The sequence below is a fragment of the Podarcis melisellensis genome (assembly GCF_964234715.1).
Source record: "Podarcis melisellensis genome assembly, chromosome: 2".
Taxonomy (NCBI): domain Eukaryota; kingdom Metazoa; phylum Chordata; class Lepidosauria; order Squamata; family Lacertidae; genus Podarcis; species Podarcis melisellensis.
In genome coordinates, this window is record NC_138529.1 from 49,370,199 (window position 1) to 49,383,770 (window position 13,572).

The following is a 13,572-nucleotide window of genomic DNA, read 5'->3' on the forward strand; positions in this document are numbered from 1 at the left end:
TATGCTATGAAATTGTAGCTATGCTATGTTTTTGCTATGTTATGAGGAAATAGTTTTTGTAGTGCTTGTCTAAAATGCATCATTATTTCTTTACTTTTTAAGCCACTTTGAGCATTTCTTTTTTGTGGAAAAGTAGCATACAAATAAAATTGAATAATGAATGAATGAATGATGGGTGTGAGCAAGAAGTCCAGTTTCTTCCCATGCAGCATAGCTGCTTGAGAAGCAGGCTAATCCAAGTGCCTCTGCTTGGGCAAAACTGTTTGTCAGTCGCCAAACACTTGGAAGCACATGCAGGCAGGGAGAAGAGTGCTGTTAGGGAAGGGAAGCAGGGGAGAGAAGAGGGTTGTTGCATTTCTGCTTTTCTTTTTTCAAATACCTCCACCTTCTCATAGGGGACTTCATCGTATAATACACGGGAAGCATCTGTTTGGTTCTCAAGGGAGGAGCTGGCCCACCTGAAGAGGCAGAGAAACAGACAAAACATGCTCTACATCTCAAGTACTGAGTGCAAAATCTGGCAATCTTCACCAGCAAGAACGATTGAGCTCTTCCTGCCACCCTCTGCACTCACAAAATGAATCCAAACACAGGCCCTCCTACATTGGGTTGGTAGTTACTATTGCATCATAAATTTCTGCCAAGCCCTGTATTTTGGGCAACACAGGAGTGGAGATACCTCACACATATCATATTGGGTGCACACCTGAAAAATGTTGTTGGAAATGTGGAACACATATACTAAACCAAATCAAGTCAAAAGGTTAAGTATGCATCTAAGAAGTTAAGCGTGACTGCAGTTATCCAGGAAACAAGATTGCCTGAGATGCTTGCCAAATATACACTCCCTGATAAATCTGGATATGCCGTTGCATGGTGTGTGAAATGTCCCTTGGTGCTATGGAGATAACAGCATAGAAATCGAGAATGTTTGCTCCATATCAATCTTTTAAACTCGCAGCTTGGATATTTAAAATTCTCTGCTCCATACACAAGAGTGTTTGAGTATGGGCTCATCTTTTCTTGATACACAAAAGGGCCATTTAAGCCTGAGGCGCAGAGTGTGAGGTTTTCTATGCTTCCTATCTTGGAAAGTGGAACTAGCGCTTGCACCACATTCACACCCATGATATAAACCAGGAAACACGAATGCAGGCTTGCTTGTTTCAGCCTCACATTCACAGTAGCCTAAATGGCTTACTCTATTCTGGCCTTTCAGGTATGATTTTAGCAGGTTGTCATCTTGATTTGGATCATGGTTTAGAGCAGGGGTCGGCAAAGTTTTCTGTGGCTTGGTAGGGGTCCCTGAGCGGGCGGCAGGGGTTCATGGGCCAATTAAATGACCCCCATGGGCTGCTTGTGGCCCATGGGCCTTATGCTGCAAACCCCTGGTTTAGAAACACCAAAAAATCTGTCTTGGCAGATTTGTGGCTGGCGTAGGTGGTCTTAACAGAAAATTTTATCCTCAGAGACTCTGTTGGGGGCAGGGAGAACATCAGGCAGGCACTCTTGCCTGCAGACGTGGACAAGGTAGTTTCCACCCCTGGCTGCATCACTAGCAGAAGAAACGCTTACATGTAAGAGTGTCTCACAGCATTGATGATGTTGGCGATTTTCTCCACATCCACATAGTCATAATGCAAGGCTTCTGGGGCTGTCTGGGAGCCAGTTTCAACCAGCAGGAGCCCAAGCCAGCGCCCCAGGTCTTCATAGCTGCTCGCCTGAGGAGTAAGACAATAGTTTCAAGTGAAAGGAAGCACATATTACTCTGGGCAACAGCCAAGGCCACTCTCTTCCCACAAGGAAACATGGTCAAGGACATGTCTTTCCAGAGCGCATTGTTCCTTTACACCAGGTGCCCCATTTCCCAAATTTACAGCTGTGCGGTTCACCATAGGAATATTTGCAAGGCATCCTGTGTGTGCAAGGCTCACACTGCTAAATAAGCGAAAGGTCTCTAAAGAAGCTGGGGGGGACATGAATTCTGAATATATTGTGTGTATTATTGGAACTCTGATGTTAGGAAAGATGGAGGGCACAAGGAGAAGGGGACGGCAGAGGATGAGATGGTTGGACAGTGTTATAGAAGTGACCAACATGAATTTGACAAAACTCCGGGAGGCAGTGGAAGACAGGAGTGCCTGGTGTGCTCTGGTCCATGGGGTCACAAAGAGTCGGACACGACTAATCGACTTAACAACAAATTATTGGGAAGGGCCACAGCTCAGCCACAAAGCATTTGCTCTTCATGCACAAGGCCCTTGGTCTAACCCCCTGCATCTCTGGGAGAGAGTGGAAGCATCCTGCTGAGCCACTTCCAGTCAGTGTGGACATTATTGAGCTAGAAAGACCAGTGGCCTGACTCTGAGTAAGGAAGCTTCCTATTATTATCCACATTCAACCAGAATATCTGGCTGTTCAAGGCTGTCCCACATGACCCTGAAAATGGGTTGTGATTTGGGTTGACAGTGCACAGGCAGAGTTGGGGGGTGAGAGGGGGGAGTACATTGCAATCCTTGCAATCCTAGGCATGTCTATTCAGAAACAAGACTTAGTCCCAAGTCAATATGCCTTCAACACAGGCTGATGCTTTTATCACAGCACCACAAGGGGAAGCCTTTGCAAAAGCATGGCAGAACCTCGGCCCACATTTGAAATGAATAAATCAAGATGGGCACGTGGCCAAAGAATACTATTGCTTCACCGCATGCTCTCAATCTCTCTCTTGGTCTGCTTAGAGATCATGTTTTATGTATATGTTTTTGGTATGATCTTTATATGCATTCAGATGTCCAAATATCTGCTTGGATCCCGTAAGGTCCAAGTGAAGTTAAAGTGCATTAAGTGAAACTGAGGCACATTAAAGATTTCATCATACTTTATGAAACAAGCAGCATGAAGTAGGTTAATTCTGTTAATATGATAAATAAGAGAAATTATTTTCTGCTGCTGTGAGATGCAGTTGTGCCTTGGAAGTCAAATGGAATCCGTTCTGGAAGCCCATTCGATTTCCAAAGCGTTCAGAAACCAAAGTGCGGCTTCTGATTGGCTGCAGGAAACTCCTGCAGCCAATCAGAAGCTGCGGAAGTCCCATCAGATGTTTGGCTCCCAAAAGAACATTCGAAAACCAGAACACTCACTTCTGGGTTCCGATCATTCAGGAGCCAATTTGTTCTGGTGCCAAAATGTTCGAGATCCAAGGTATGACTGTATACAATCCATACTGCTTTAACAAATGCCTTAACCGCAGCCTGAATTTCATGTATATTTGTACCGCACATGAAGGGCTCTAAAGAGTTCTTCCAGCATTCAAGGCATTGCTCTTAAATGCTATGTTTTGCAGGATGCCCAGGTGCCCAGCCTTGTCTGCCTATACCCTGGTCGTCGGCCAAATCAAGGCTCTGCCAAAGGGACTGCAGCTTCCTCAGCAGAGCTGTCCAGAGTGAATCCTCACTCACCTCCAAGGCAGAGACTTCTTGGCCGTTGCGAAGGATGCGGAACGCAAAGGGGTGCTTGGGGCCCAGTCCTGGTGCCACCTCACAGCCCCGGAGGACGACGGCATTCACGTGGGTCCTTAAGTCCGTCCGGTCCTTGTGGAAATAGAGGGTGTTGCCTTTCAAACGACACCAGCGCTCCTTCCAGCACTGGTTAACCAGAACATTCAAGTAGCCTGCCAGGAGATGCACAAAGACATTTGATCAGCAATACAGTGACCATTATGAGATAAATAAGGGCCTAAATCTTGTCTCCTAGGAAACAAGGAAATGCTGAGCTTAGGCATGACAGATTTCAAATCAGAAGATCAGTTCCAAGAGCCAAGCATTACTTTAGCTCAATGAGAAGTTTGCCTGAATGAGTATCAGCCAAGTCACTTGGGTGGAATCTACACATATAAAAACTGCTCTGAAAATGCTCCCTCCCCCCAAAAAAGCATTTTTATAAACACATTGAATTTTCCATAAAGCTCACTACCTCCATCTAGTGTCACATTGTATACTGTACTTAAAACACACTTAAAATGTTTTATTTGCAGCTCTATAGCTGAGTCCTTGGACTGTGTGGTTTTTTTTCTTTCCATAAAATAGATTATGAATGTCAGTGCTCTTGTCTTTGCCATAAAGTAGCTGATTCACTCCTATAAGTAAGAAAAGACAACTGCACAATCGAACAATTAAGATTTAACTATCAGATATGGGGGTGGGCAACATATTCGGAGTGGCGGACTTTGTGCTCTCTAACTTCAGAGGCACCCTATACAATGCTAAAAGTCGGCATCCCCCCCACCTCTCACGCTCCGTTCTGCAGTATTGTTGTTGCATCCCCTGCAGTGCGGTATTGTATGACATAACACAGTGCAATCGGAAACTGGGACAAGGGAGCCCAACTGGACCCCTCTTAAGGCACCAGCTAATCAATGGTTTGCATTTCAACTGTCCTCCTGCTCCAGTACAAACCACAGCATGGGATGTCTTCCTCCGTAGAGGATGTCTGGGTGTCCTCAGGGGATGGCTTCTTCTTGGAGAAGCTGATTATTCTGGTGATTTTCCTCCCGGCTGCTCGACTTACGGAGCCTTTCAAGTCCGCCAAACCACTTTTTTTGCCTTTCCCTACAGGGAGAAGAAGCAGAGCTTAAAACAAACATGGTGTATCTGACCAAAACAAAGAAACTGTGAGGAAACTAAAGGTCTGTTCTCCCTGACCTCATACCTCCAGAACACACACTCTCTCTCATTGTAACAGATTGTAAAATGTCATGAAGAGGATAAGGGAGGTCAGGTGAAGGGGTAAATATGAAAAACACTGGTCTGAAATACAGCTAGAAGCTACAGGCTAGAGTATTCCCTTACGGGTATTAAGAGCCAACTGAACATAGCGGCAACACAGAGCAAATTCAGAAACAGAGTGCTTTAACCTTCATGATACAATTTTTACAGAACTAGCGTGTGCAACATGACTCACTAGTCCCAAAGAAAAGTGCAGGGCGACCGACCTAGCAATTCTGGCACAATGGTAACTCTGCTCCCAATGGGAACAGCAAAAGGGGTCATTGTAACACAAGATGTAACCTGGGTTTTGTTTCTTTAAGCCCAGGATCTATTTATTACATTTATCTCCCACCCATTTTCCAAGGAGCTGAGGGAAGCATTTAAGGCCTTTCCAACTTCACAACAACCCTGTGAGGTAGGTTGGGCTGAGATGCAGAGACCTGTGTGCATTGTGGTCAAGCAGGGATTTAAACCCAGGTCTCTCAGGAGCTCTAGTCCAAGTGATGCGTTTCTTGCTGCCTCAACCAAAAGCAACACCTGGCTTTTAGGGGAAGGGGAAAGTAAGCAGGGACTCACCTTGCTCATGGGCCTCTCTCCGAGCCATGGAAGAGCCGTTCTCTGCGGTTGCCACACTGTCCGAGTCAGATGTCTGTTTGTCCTGAGATGACCTCTGGGCAAAGGAGATTTTTGTTGTGAGCATAGCAGGGGAGAAAGGGTTAAACTCACAATCCCTTGGCTGCTCAGGCCCCCTATAACAGCTAAAAGAAAAACTGTGCACACTGATTGTATTCATTCATGAACATCACTGCTACTTCGGCTCCAAGCAAGAAGCTACCTTGTCATGGTCCACCTTGCAGGTAAGCAGAGGAGATGTAAGAACTTCTGTTCCACTCAGTCCTCCTCCACTGGGATTGCTCACTTCCTTTATCACCTGCAGGAGGAGAGGGTTGAGTGTCAAAACAACGGAAACACTGGTAGCCCATCAGCTGCAACTGAAAGCTCACTTTACTGCAAACCATCCAGCGATGGCTTCTCAGGAATATGGTGCCACCAAGTCTCAGTTACCTGACAGAAGGGAAATAGTAGATTCCAGTTCTGAAAACTAGCAATCAAAGGGCCAAACTGGACTCCAGCAAGTTATTCTATCGGGCCCTTGGTGAGACTACCAAATTTTTAATCAAGGGTATGGGGAAAGGTTTGCCCATCGTGCGTCTTGTAAGCAGTGCTATTTTTTCTAGAAAAAGAGGTGCCAAAACTGAGTTCTGGTGAGTTCTGGGCTGGGGGAAAAAGTCCTTCTCATAAGGAAATGGATAGAAAATATGTCTAATTTGGGAGAGATAGAGTTATATGCCAACCTTAACTATTCATCTCTCTCTGGGATTTTTTAATGTAATAAAGTGGCCTCTGAGAATACAGAAGCAGGGTATTATCGCTGACCTAAATAAAACCAGTTTTTGTATTTTGTCCTAATTTAACTCAAGGCTCATTAGCTTCCAAGACAGTTCACTGGCTGGTTGTCAATGACTTTTGCTCTTCCTATCTCTGGTTTCTGTAACATTTCAGCCATGGATGTTGACACAAGATTTCCCAAGAAAACCCAAGTGAGGACTGGGGGTACAGGAAGGCAGACTTTTTTTATTATTTCTTCCAAAAGACCCACTTCCCACCTTGTCACCTTCAGCTATAGGTTGTCTTCAGGCTTCAGAACAGGTCTGGGTGAATTAAATTCATCTGCTCAGGTATTCTCATTTCAGAGACTGCAATTTCTCAGCTGCAAGTGGGGTTTAGCCAGCACACCAGAGTGCCTATTGGATCAGTGCCAACAGAGTATTGACATTTCTGAGGAAGGGAGGACCTGAAGAGTCGCATCCCAGGCCAGCGGGGTGGAAGTGCTTTGAGCCAGTGAGTGATATGGAGCAAGGGCAAAGACAGAGAAGTTCTAAAAACAACCAGTACAGGGAGGAATAGACGGTTTTAATAAATGCTGAGGTTCCTGACAGTACTCATGCCAAAGTACACTTGCTCTGCCAAGACGGAAAAGAAATTGAACCACAAAATGCACAAGACCTTTTCAATCCCTGGACTCAGAATGCCATTATAATAAACTACCTAGCCTACGTGTTGCATTGTGCTTCTTTCAGTTTAATCTCCCAACATCCAAGCATCAATCCCAAAAAGATAGCCTGGAAAGGTGCGGGCAGCAGGGACGTGTGTCAAATTGAAAGCGTCGCCATTTATGCCACAAAGCTGAGCTGGAGGGGTTAAATTTATGTGTCTTTCATGGAGATCACCTGCTGGTATCCATGGCAGAGAGCCATTAGAATGAACAAGCATGGGGCTATCACGATGTTGTTTTAAACCACTAGCATCTGTTAGCTAGAAATTGCCACCACACCGCGTCCAGATGTCAATGGACTCCAGCTCCCATCATCTCCAACCAGCCAGGGATGATGGGAGTTGTAGTCAACTGGAAGGCCACGGGTTTGGAGGTGGGCAAGGGGAGGGAAGAGAAAGTGCAACTGAGAATGCCAAGTATCAGTGATGCGGCATACACATGCGCGCACGCACACAAGCCCTCTCCCACTCTGTGTTTTGGATAGGCAGGAATAGTAGCTTCTCTGAGACACTACCATCAAGAACAAGCATAAGCAATCTCGGCCCTCCAGATGTTTTGAGACTACAATTCCCAGCATCCCTGACCACTGGTCCTGTTAGCTAGGGATCATGGGAGTTGTACTCCCCAAAATATCTGGAGGTCTGAGGTTGGTTATGCACTGAAACCACCACCTTTTTCAGACCCTGCCGTCAGGCAGAATTGGTGATGTCATCTCGCAGAGCTTCCTACTGAATCTGCAGTGCTTCAGAACAAAGGCAGGAAAGAGTGGGGGTGGGCGGGCAAGTGTGAATCAAAACAGCCCCTTTCCTGCAGCCCTGCAGTTCCAGACTATAGGAAGGGGGTGTCAGGGTCTGCCCTGCTGGCTGGCTATTTCTCTCCTGCAGCCAGGCAAGGGTGATAAGAGACTGAGTAGGAAAGCCCCCTCCTCCCCACTGGAGAGATAACAAGTGCTTTTCCCACAGGGCCTGATACACTTGACCAGATCTACAGTGGTCAGGGCAGGAGGGCTGTTCACATGGACAGGCATTAGTTGGCATTTGTGTTTTGATGGAGCACAGAAAGAGGGGGTGTTTCTTTTTTAATTGGGTGTGTGTGGAACTGAGCTCTCCTGCTGTTGAGGGAAGTACCTTCAGCCACTCCTCGGCCTGCTCTTTGCTCTGCACGGCCAGCACCAGGGCCTCAGCGCCCGGCAGGGAGAAGCGCAGCTCATGCTTCTTGCGACGCCCATCCTTCGGCACGTAGACAACGTTGCAAACGCTCAGTGGCACCTCGAGGTGTGGCTGCCGATGCTTGGAGCTTTTGTAACACTAATGTTAAAAAAATAGAAAAAGCACAATGTTCATCCCTCTTTCCAAGTTGGGTCCTTTTCTTGTACTTTTCGTGGCTCCTCTCAGCACAGAGAAGAAGCAGTGGGAAGGTCCCATGTCGTTGTGGGGAGGAGGAGGTGGTGCACAAAAGGAAAGAAGAGAAATGCTTGGGAACTCTCAATGCTTAACCAAATACTGTGCCTTAGAATCGTAGGTTTTTTACAACCAGAACAAAAAACAGAAGTGCTGAAATCTTATCAGTCTCAAAGAAACAGCCCCCCCCCACTTAACTTTGGGTCATTACATACAGATATGTGTCCTGTTGCCCTAATGAATTAAAGGGGGCTGGGAATCAGGAAAACCTTTTTCCAAAGGTTTGATAGCAATCAGAGTAGCGGTGGGGCTTTCCCCACGCCACATAATTATTTGAAAATGTCAGGTCAAGAAAGTGTTGAACTCTCCCCTTCCTCCTGGTGCTTTTCAAATTCCCAATAAAACTTTCAGAGAATGAACACCAATTGGAGCATCATGCCTGGGCTTTTCAACACCACCTTAAAGAAGGGCCACACTGGGCTTGGCATATAAATCTGCAACAAATCTACAAATACTGTTAGTTATGGACCAGCTATTTGCAAGGACAAAGGATGTGTAAAAAACCAAAAACTGTGACATACACAGTGCACCATATCTTTGACTTGGCCAGCAAAAGGAACTATGCAGCTATGTAGATCTGTTGACTAGTCCTTCCTTTTTCATCAAAGTTGCCAACTCTACCAGTCAGTGCCAGACCCCAAGGAGAGTGGGCTTTCCCAGCCATGCTCATGCATGCAAAGTCAACTGATTTGCCAGGCGTCCTTGGCTCATTAGCAGGATTCTCCAACTTTTCTCCCCGAAACCTCCCCTGCTTTCCTGCATGTGGCCAGGTGCTCCACAAGCCACCAACTCACCAGGAGTTTGTTGTCCTTGATGACCGTCAGCTGCTTGGCCCATTGCCCAAAGCGCTTCTTCCGCAACAAGAAAGCACATATCCTGCAGTCCTTCACCAGGTTCATGGAAGCTTCCTCTGACGGCCATTGGTGTGTCAGTCTCTGACCTTTCCCATCCTCTTCCTCCTCATCATAGGACTCATAGGAGCTGCTCATGGCATCAGAGTCATTGTCTACAAGGAAGCAGAGAGCCCTTAATCACCCAAGGTACCACTGCCGACACCATCAACATCCTATATGTGGATGCCTTCGCTCCTTCAGATGGAAGCTCTGCAAGAGGAGGCACTTTCTGGAACGCAGACGGTTCTAACATTTCCTTTGGCTTCTTTCCAAGCCTGCCTATGACACTGACAGGCTGCTCCAACTCCCAAGCTAGCATTTATGGATCTCAATAGGGCAACTATATCAATGCTGAGTTCTTACAAGGCATGTTAAATTGCAGAGATCCAGTTTGTTGCCCTACGTTCTACCTCCACTGAAGCCAGTTTCCCATGAACTACATAGGCACAAGCTTGCTATCATGCCTCAAATACTCTGAAGTCTATTTCTTCTCCTTACAAGCTATGTTCTGAATTTACTAAAGATTGGGCTTTCTACTGCATTTTCCAAGTTACTTTGTTTTTGGTGGTGGTGGTGGGCAAGCTACTTATAAATGCGTTGTGTTTCAGGTCACAGTAAATATACCAGTTCATATTATTTCTGTAATCTAAAGCTCAATGCAGTGATAGCTGTTCTTTACATTTCCTGCAAATTAAGATAAACCCTGACTGAAGCCATTTTAGTGGGCTGTGGGAAAGGCTTTCACTATTATGCAGACTCTAGAAAATCCCAAAGCTTTCTGTGAGATGGAGCTTCATTGGGAGTAGCAGCTTTTTAAAAATTGGGCATGCTTTTTCATAAAGGCTCTTAAGAGTAAGTGCTGCAAATATCAGATCCATTGGTCCAGCGTGGTCCCTGAGGCACCCTAACCCCAGCGGTAATATTTCAAGAGCAAGTTTCTACACTGCAAGGTGCAGGCAACAGTTCCTAAACAGGAATAGAGTGTGCCTACCACTATGCAAGGACTTGGTTTCAGGATCCACGTGCAACAGCAAAATTGTACAAAGTCAGGAAACCCCAGAATTATCCCCTGCAAAGCAGAGAGGGCTGCTTATCAGGATGTGGGAAGGTTGCAGGGGGTCCCTTAAATCTTCCCAGGGTCCTCTTGCAACCTTCTCAGCCCCCATGCTTACTGAGCTTTGGGAAGGCAGTCAGAGGGCTCCAGCAGCTTCCAGAGCCCTTGCGCCTCCTTCCCAAATCCCAGGACCCTGCTTACCTGGCTTTGGGAAGGTGGTGCGAGGGGCTCTGGGGCTTTCCCAAAGCTCAGTAAATGAGGAAAATCTGCTGGGTGCATGGGCGGGGTGGGGGGGCAGAATTAATAAATGGAGAATGGAGAATGGTGGGTTTTCCCAGCTCTCAATTTATTTATCTCCCCCGTCCCCATCTGTGTAATGTTGTGATCATGTAAGTAAAGCAAGCACAAGTTGTGGGCTTACCGTATTGAAAGTTGTATGCACCAAACCTAAGCATATAACCTGCAACACTGTATATAGTAGTCCACATTAATGGACAATTTGCTCAGCCGTACCATAGGTCTGTGTGTGTGTGTGTGTGTGTGTGTGTGTGTGATCTTTTTCATCCAGAGGGCCAACCTTTTCATCACGGGCAATCTTTTGGGGACCACACACCAGTGATGCACAGGGCCAGAGGCACTGTCCAATGTGGAGCCACATTGAAGTCAGAGGTTCCTACACCTTGACTTCCTGCATTCTTCCCCATTCACAGAGTCAAGGGCTTAGCCCAAGTGTCCCGTTCCACCTGTGGCTATACAACACATGTCTTTGCAGCACTACTTACAAGAGTTTTTCTGTTCTCCATTTATTCTGGTAAGGGGGTAGTTGCTATCTGCATCTTCATAATACCCATCCTCTATGGAGTTGGGGGGACTGGAGCTATCTGTAGAAGAAGCAGATGACACATTAGACCATTGCATGAACACACACACAGCTCACCCACACTTCTGTTTGTCCGGTGCTTTATTCTGTTTGCCCTGTGATTTCTAGGCACAGGTCCAAGAGAGTTTTATTTTATCCCACCACTTTCCCTGGGAAAACCCGCTGTTGACTGCTGAATCAGAAAACCTGAGGGATGTTTGTTCTGACTCAGTGCTAAACAGCAGGTTTTCCTGGGGGAAGTGGTGAGATAAAAGAAATAATTCTTGGACCCGTGCCTTGAAATCATGGGACAAATGCAAGTGTGGATGAGCCCCAGAGGTTTCCACTGTGTCTGTTCCTTCTGTGGCACAAAGGCAGTGAGGAAGATTTTATTGGAAGGCAGTACTGAAATAAGCCAATCAACTTCGAGAAGGTTACACAGGACAGCCTTTACCTCCAATGAAGATAGAAAAAAGGCAGGCAATGGGATTAGGAGGCAACAGGACTCTGAGGGGAAAAAATGGAAGCAGTGTCCGTGGCTCTCCTTCGCCATTTCCCAAATGGCCACCAGACACCAGAACCCCACCCACAGAAGAAGGGGCATCACGTATGGGGTGCTGAATGATACATTTAATGGCTTCTGCTTGGAAAAAGTGCTCTGCTTCCTGACACGCCCTCCAACACATATCCCTCATCCACACACAGGGTGAATGAGAACTCAGTTCTAATCCCTTCTGTCTGGTTTTTCCTTACACCCCACTGGGGCACAAAACACTCCTAAAGAAAGAACGTCCCTCCCCTCCAGAACATCTCCTTCTTGTTTTCTTCTGGACTTTGCCAGGGGCAATTTTTCTCTCAGAGTACTGCATGGCAGGCCTCACCCATTCTTGACATTGCTGGTGGTTTTGATGCCACGAGGCACACAAGTAATCGCCTAATTTTCTGTCCATTCCTTGGGAGAATAACTTAGGGCCCAGTACAGTGAGGGGTCTACATTTTGGGGACCCTGAATCTTGAACTGTTATGGGGGCTCATTTGCAACCAGCAACAAGGTCTGGGCAACCACTGCTATCTTCTTTAATGGGGTTGTTCCACCACAGATCCCCACACCTTTACAACGTATGTGGGATTGCTGAAATATATGCAGTAAAAAGTTAATTCATTTGAGTTACGCAGCTCAAAAATTGGGTCTACTAGACCCAAAACTTTTCAGTAAGGTGGACTAAAGTTGCTTCTGGGGGCCCTCCAGGATGAGAAATCCTGAAACTTCATTAGTTTCATAGTCAATCTGCCCCAGGCTCAGTCTTCTATCAGAGGCAAGGGAAACAAGAGCAGGTGCTAAGTTGATTTCTCTGCTTTTCTCTAACCTAACAGGTGGAGAGAGAGATTGCTCAGGCCTTTCACATTCCTGCCACTCAGGGTTTAGTGACACATTTCCAGGCAAGTCTGAGCAAACAACTGCTTGTGACATCTGAGAGTCTGGGGGTGGAGAGGGCAGGGAAGCAGGAAAAGGGAGTGTGACAGCCCGGCCCCCCTCCCCAGTGCCATTTCCCTCCCTGGGGCCTATAAATTATAAGCCTGTCACTTGTCAGACACCTGGGAGGAGCCTTTGTTTTCCTAGGTCGATATGGGAGTGCCAGCACACAAAGCCATGCCAGGACCCAGACAGCTGGCTGGCTTTCTCTCTCTCTCTCTCCAGCTCCCAATTAGACTTACTGTGGGATGTGATGTACTCGGGGGCTTTGCCTGGGCCCAGTGGCAGGGCTTCCTCATAATAATCTTCCGGAGGAGGAGTGGTGGGCAATGGTGGAGGTGGCTCCCTAGATACCTGTGAGAGGGAAGAGGTAGCATGGATGACCTGGAGAGGTCTGTGGTGTTATAAATCTGGCAACTGGGTATGCCCATGCAGTCCAGTATTCTGTTCTCACACAGACAAATCAGATGCCTATGGGAATCTCACAAGCAGAGCCCAAGTGCTGCAGCGCTCTCCTCTTGTGATTCCTAACAGCTGGCATTTGTGAGGCACAGTGCCTCACACAGCAAAGGTGGAACACAGCCTTGTCCTCCCCAAAGCACAGCCTTCATTGTGGGTCTTTGTGATGGGTCTGTCTGTGACTCAAACCAGGGACAGGCTTGCACGATCTGCTCTGCATTTTACTGGAATCCCAAGATCTACCGACTTGAGCCAGGTGCCAAAGACATGTAGTTAGAATGAGCAGCTGCTGAGAAGGGGAATCTGTTTTTAGTATCAAAACTGAGCTGAGCACAACATGCTTCTATGCAAACACCCGTTCCCAGTTACCCTGAGCTTACTTTATTTCAGCAGTCTATTTGAGGGAATGGGAGTCATTTTGTTGTTAAACAACTGAAAGTCAGAAATCCTTGCTGATCTATTGGAAATTATATATTTTGTGAATCACCCTG

The 13,572-nt window shown here is 46.7% G+C and overlaps 1 protein-coding gene across 1 annotated transcript in view; it reads right to left on the minus strand.

Moving 5' to 3' along the window:
* AFAP1L1 (actin filament associated protein 1 like 1) overlaps positions 1–13,572 on the minus strand; it is a 70,365-nt gene that overhangs the window by 7,874 nt on the left and 48,919 nt on the right. Inside the window, exons 5-14 of the mRNA XM_081900038.1 lie at positions 12,865–12,976; positions 11,072–11,170; positions 9,137–9,348; positions 8,010–8,189; positions 5,602–5,697; positions 5,343–5,436; positions 4,455–4,607; positions 3,459–3,670; positions 1,576–1,721; positions 380–458 (exon numbers count right to left, since the gene is read on the minus strand). Of these exons, the coding sequence (XP_081756164.1) occupies positions 380–458; positions 1,576–1,721; positions 3,459–3,670; positions 4,455–4,607; positions 5,343–5,436; positions 5,602–5,697; positions 8,010–8,189; positions 9,137–9,348; positions 11,072–11,170; positions 12,865–12,976 (1,383 nt within the window). The remainder of the gene's footprint in view (positions 1–379; positions 459–1,575; positions 1,722–3,458; positions 3,671–4,454; positions 4,608–5,342; positions 5,437–5,601; positions 5,698–8,009; positions 8,190–9,136; positions 9,349–11,071; positions 11,171–12,864; positions 12,977–13,572) is intronic.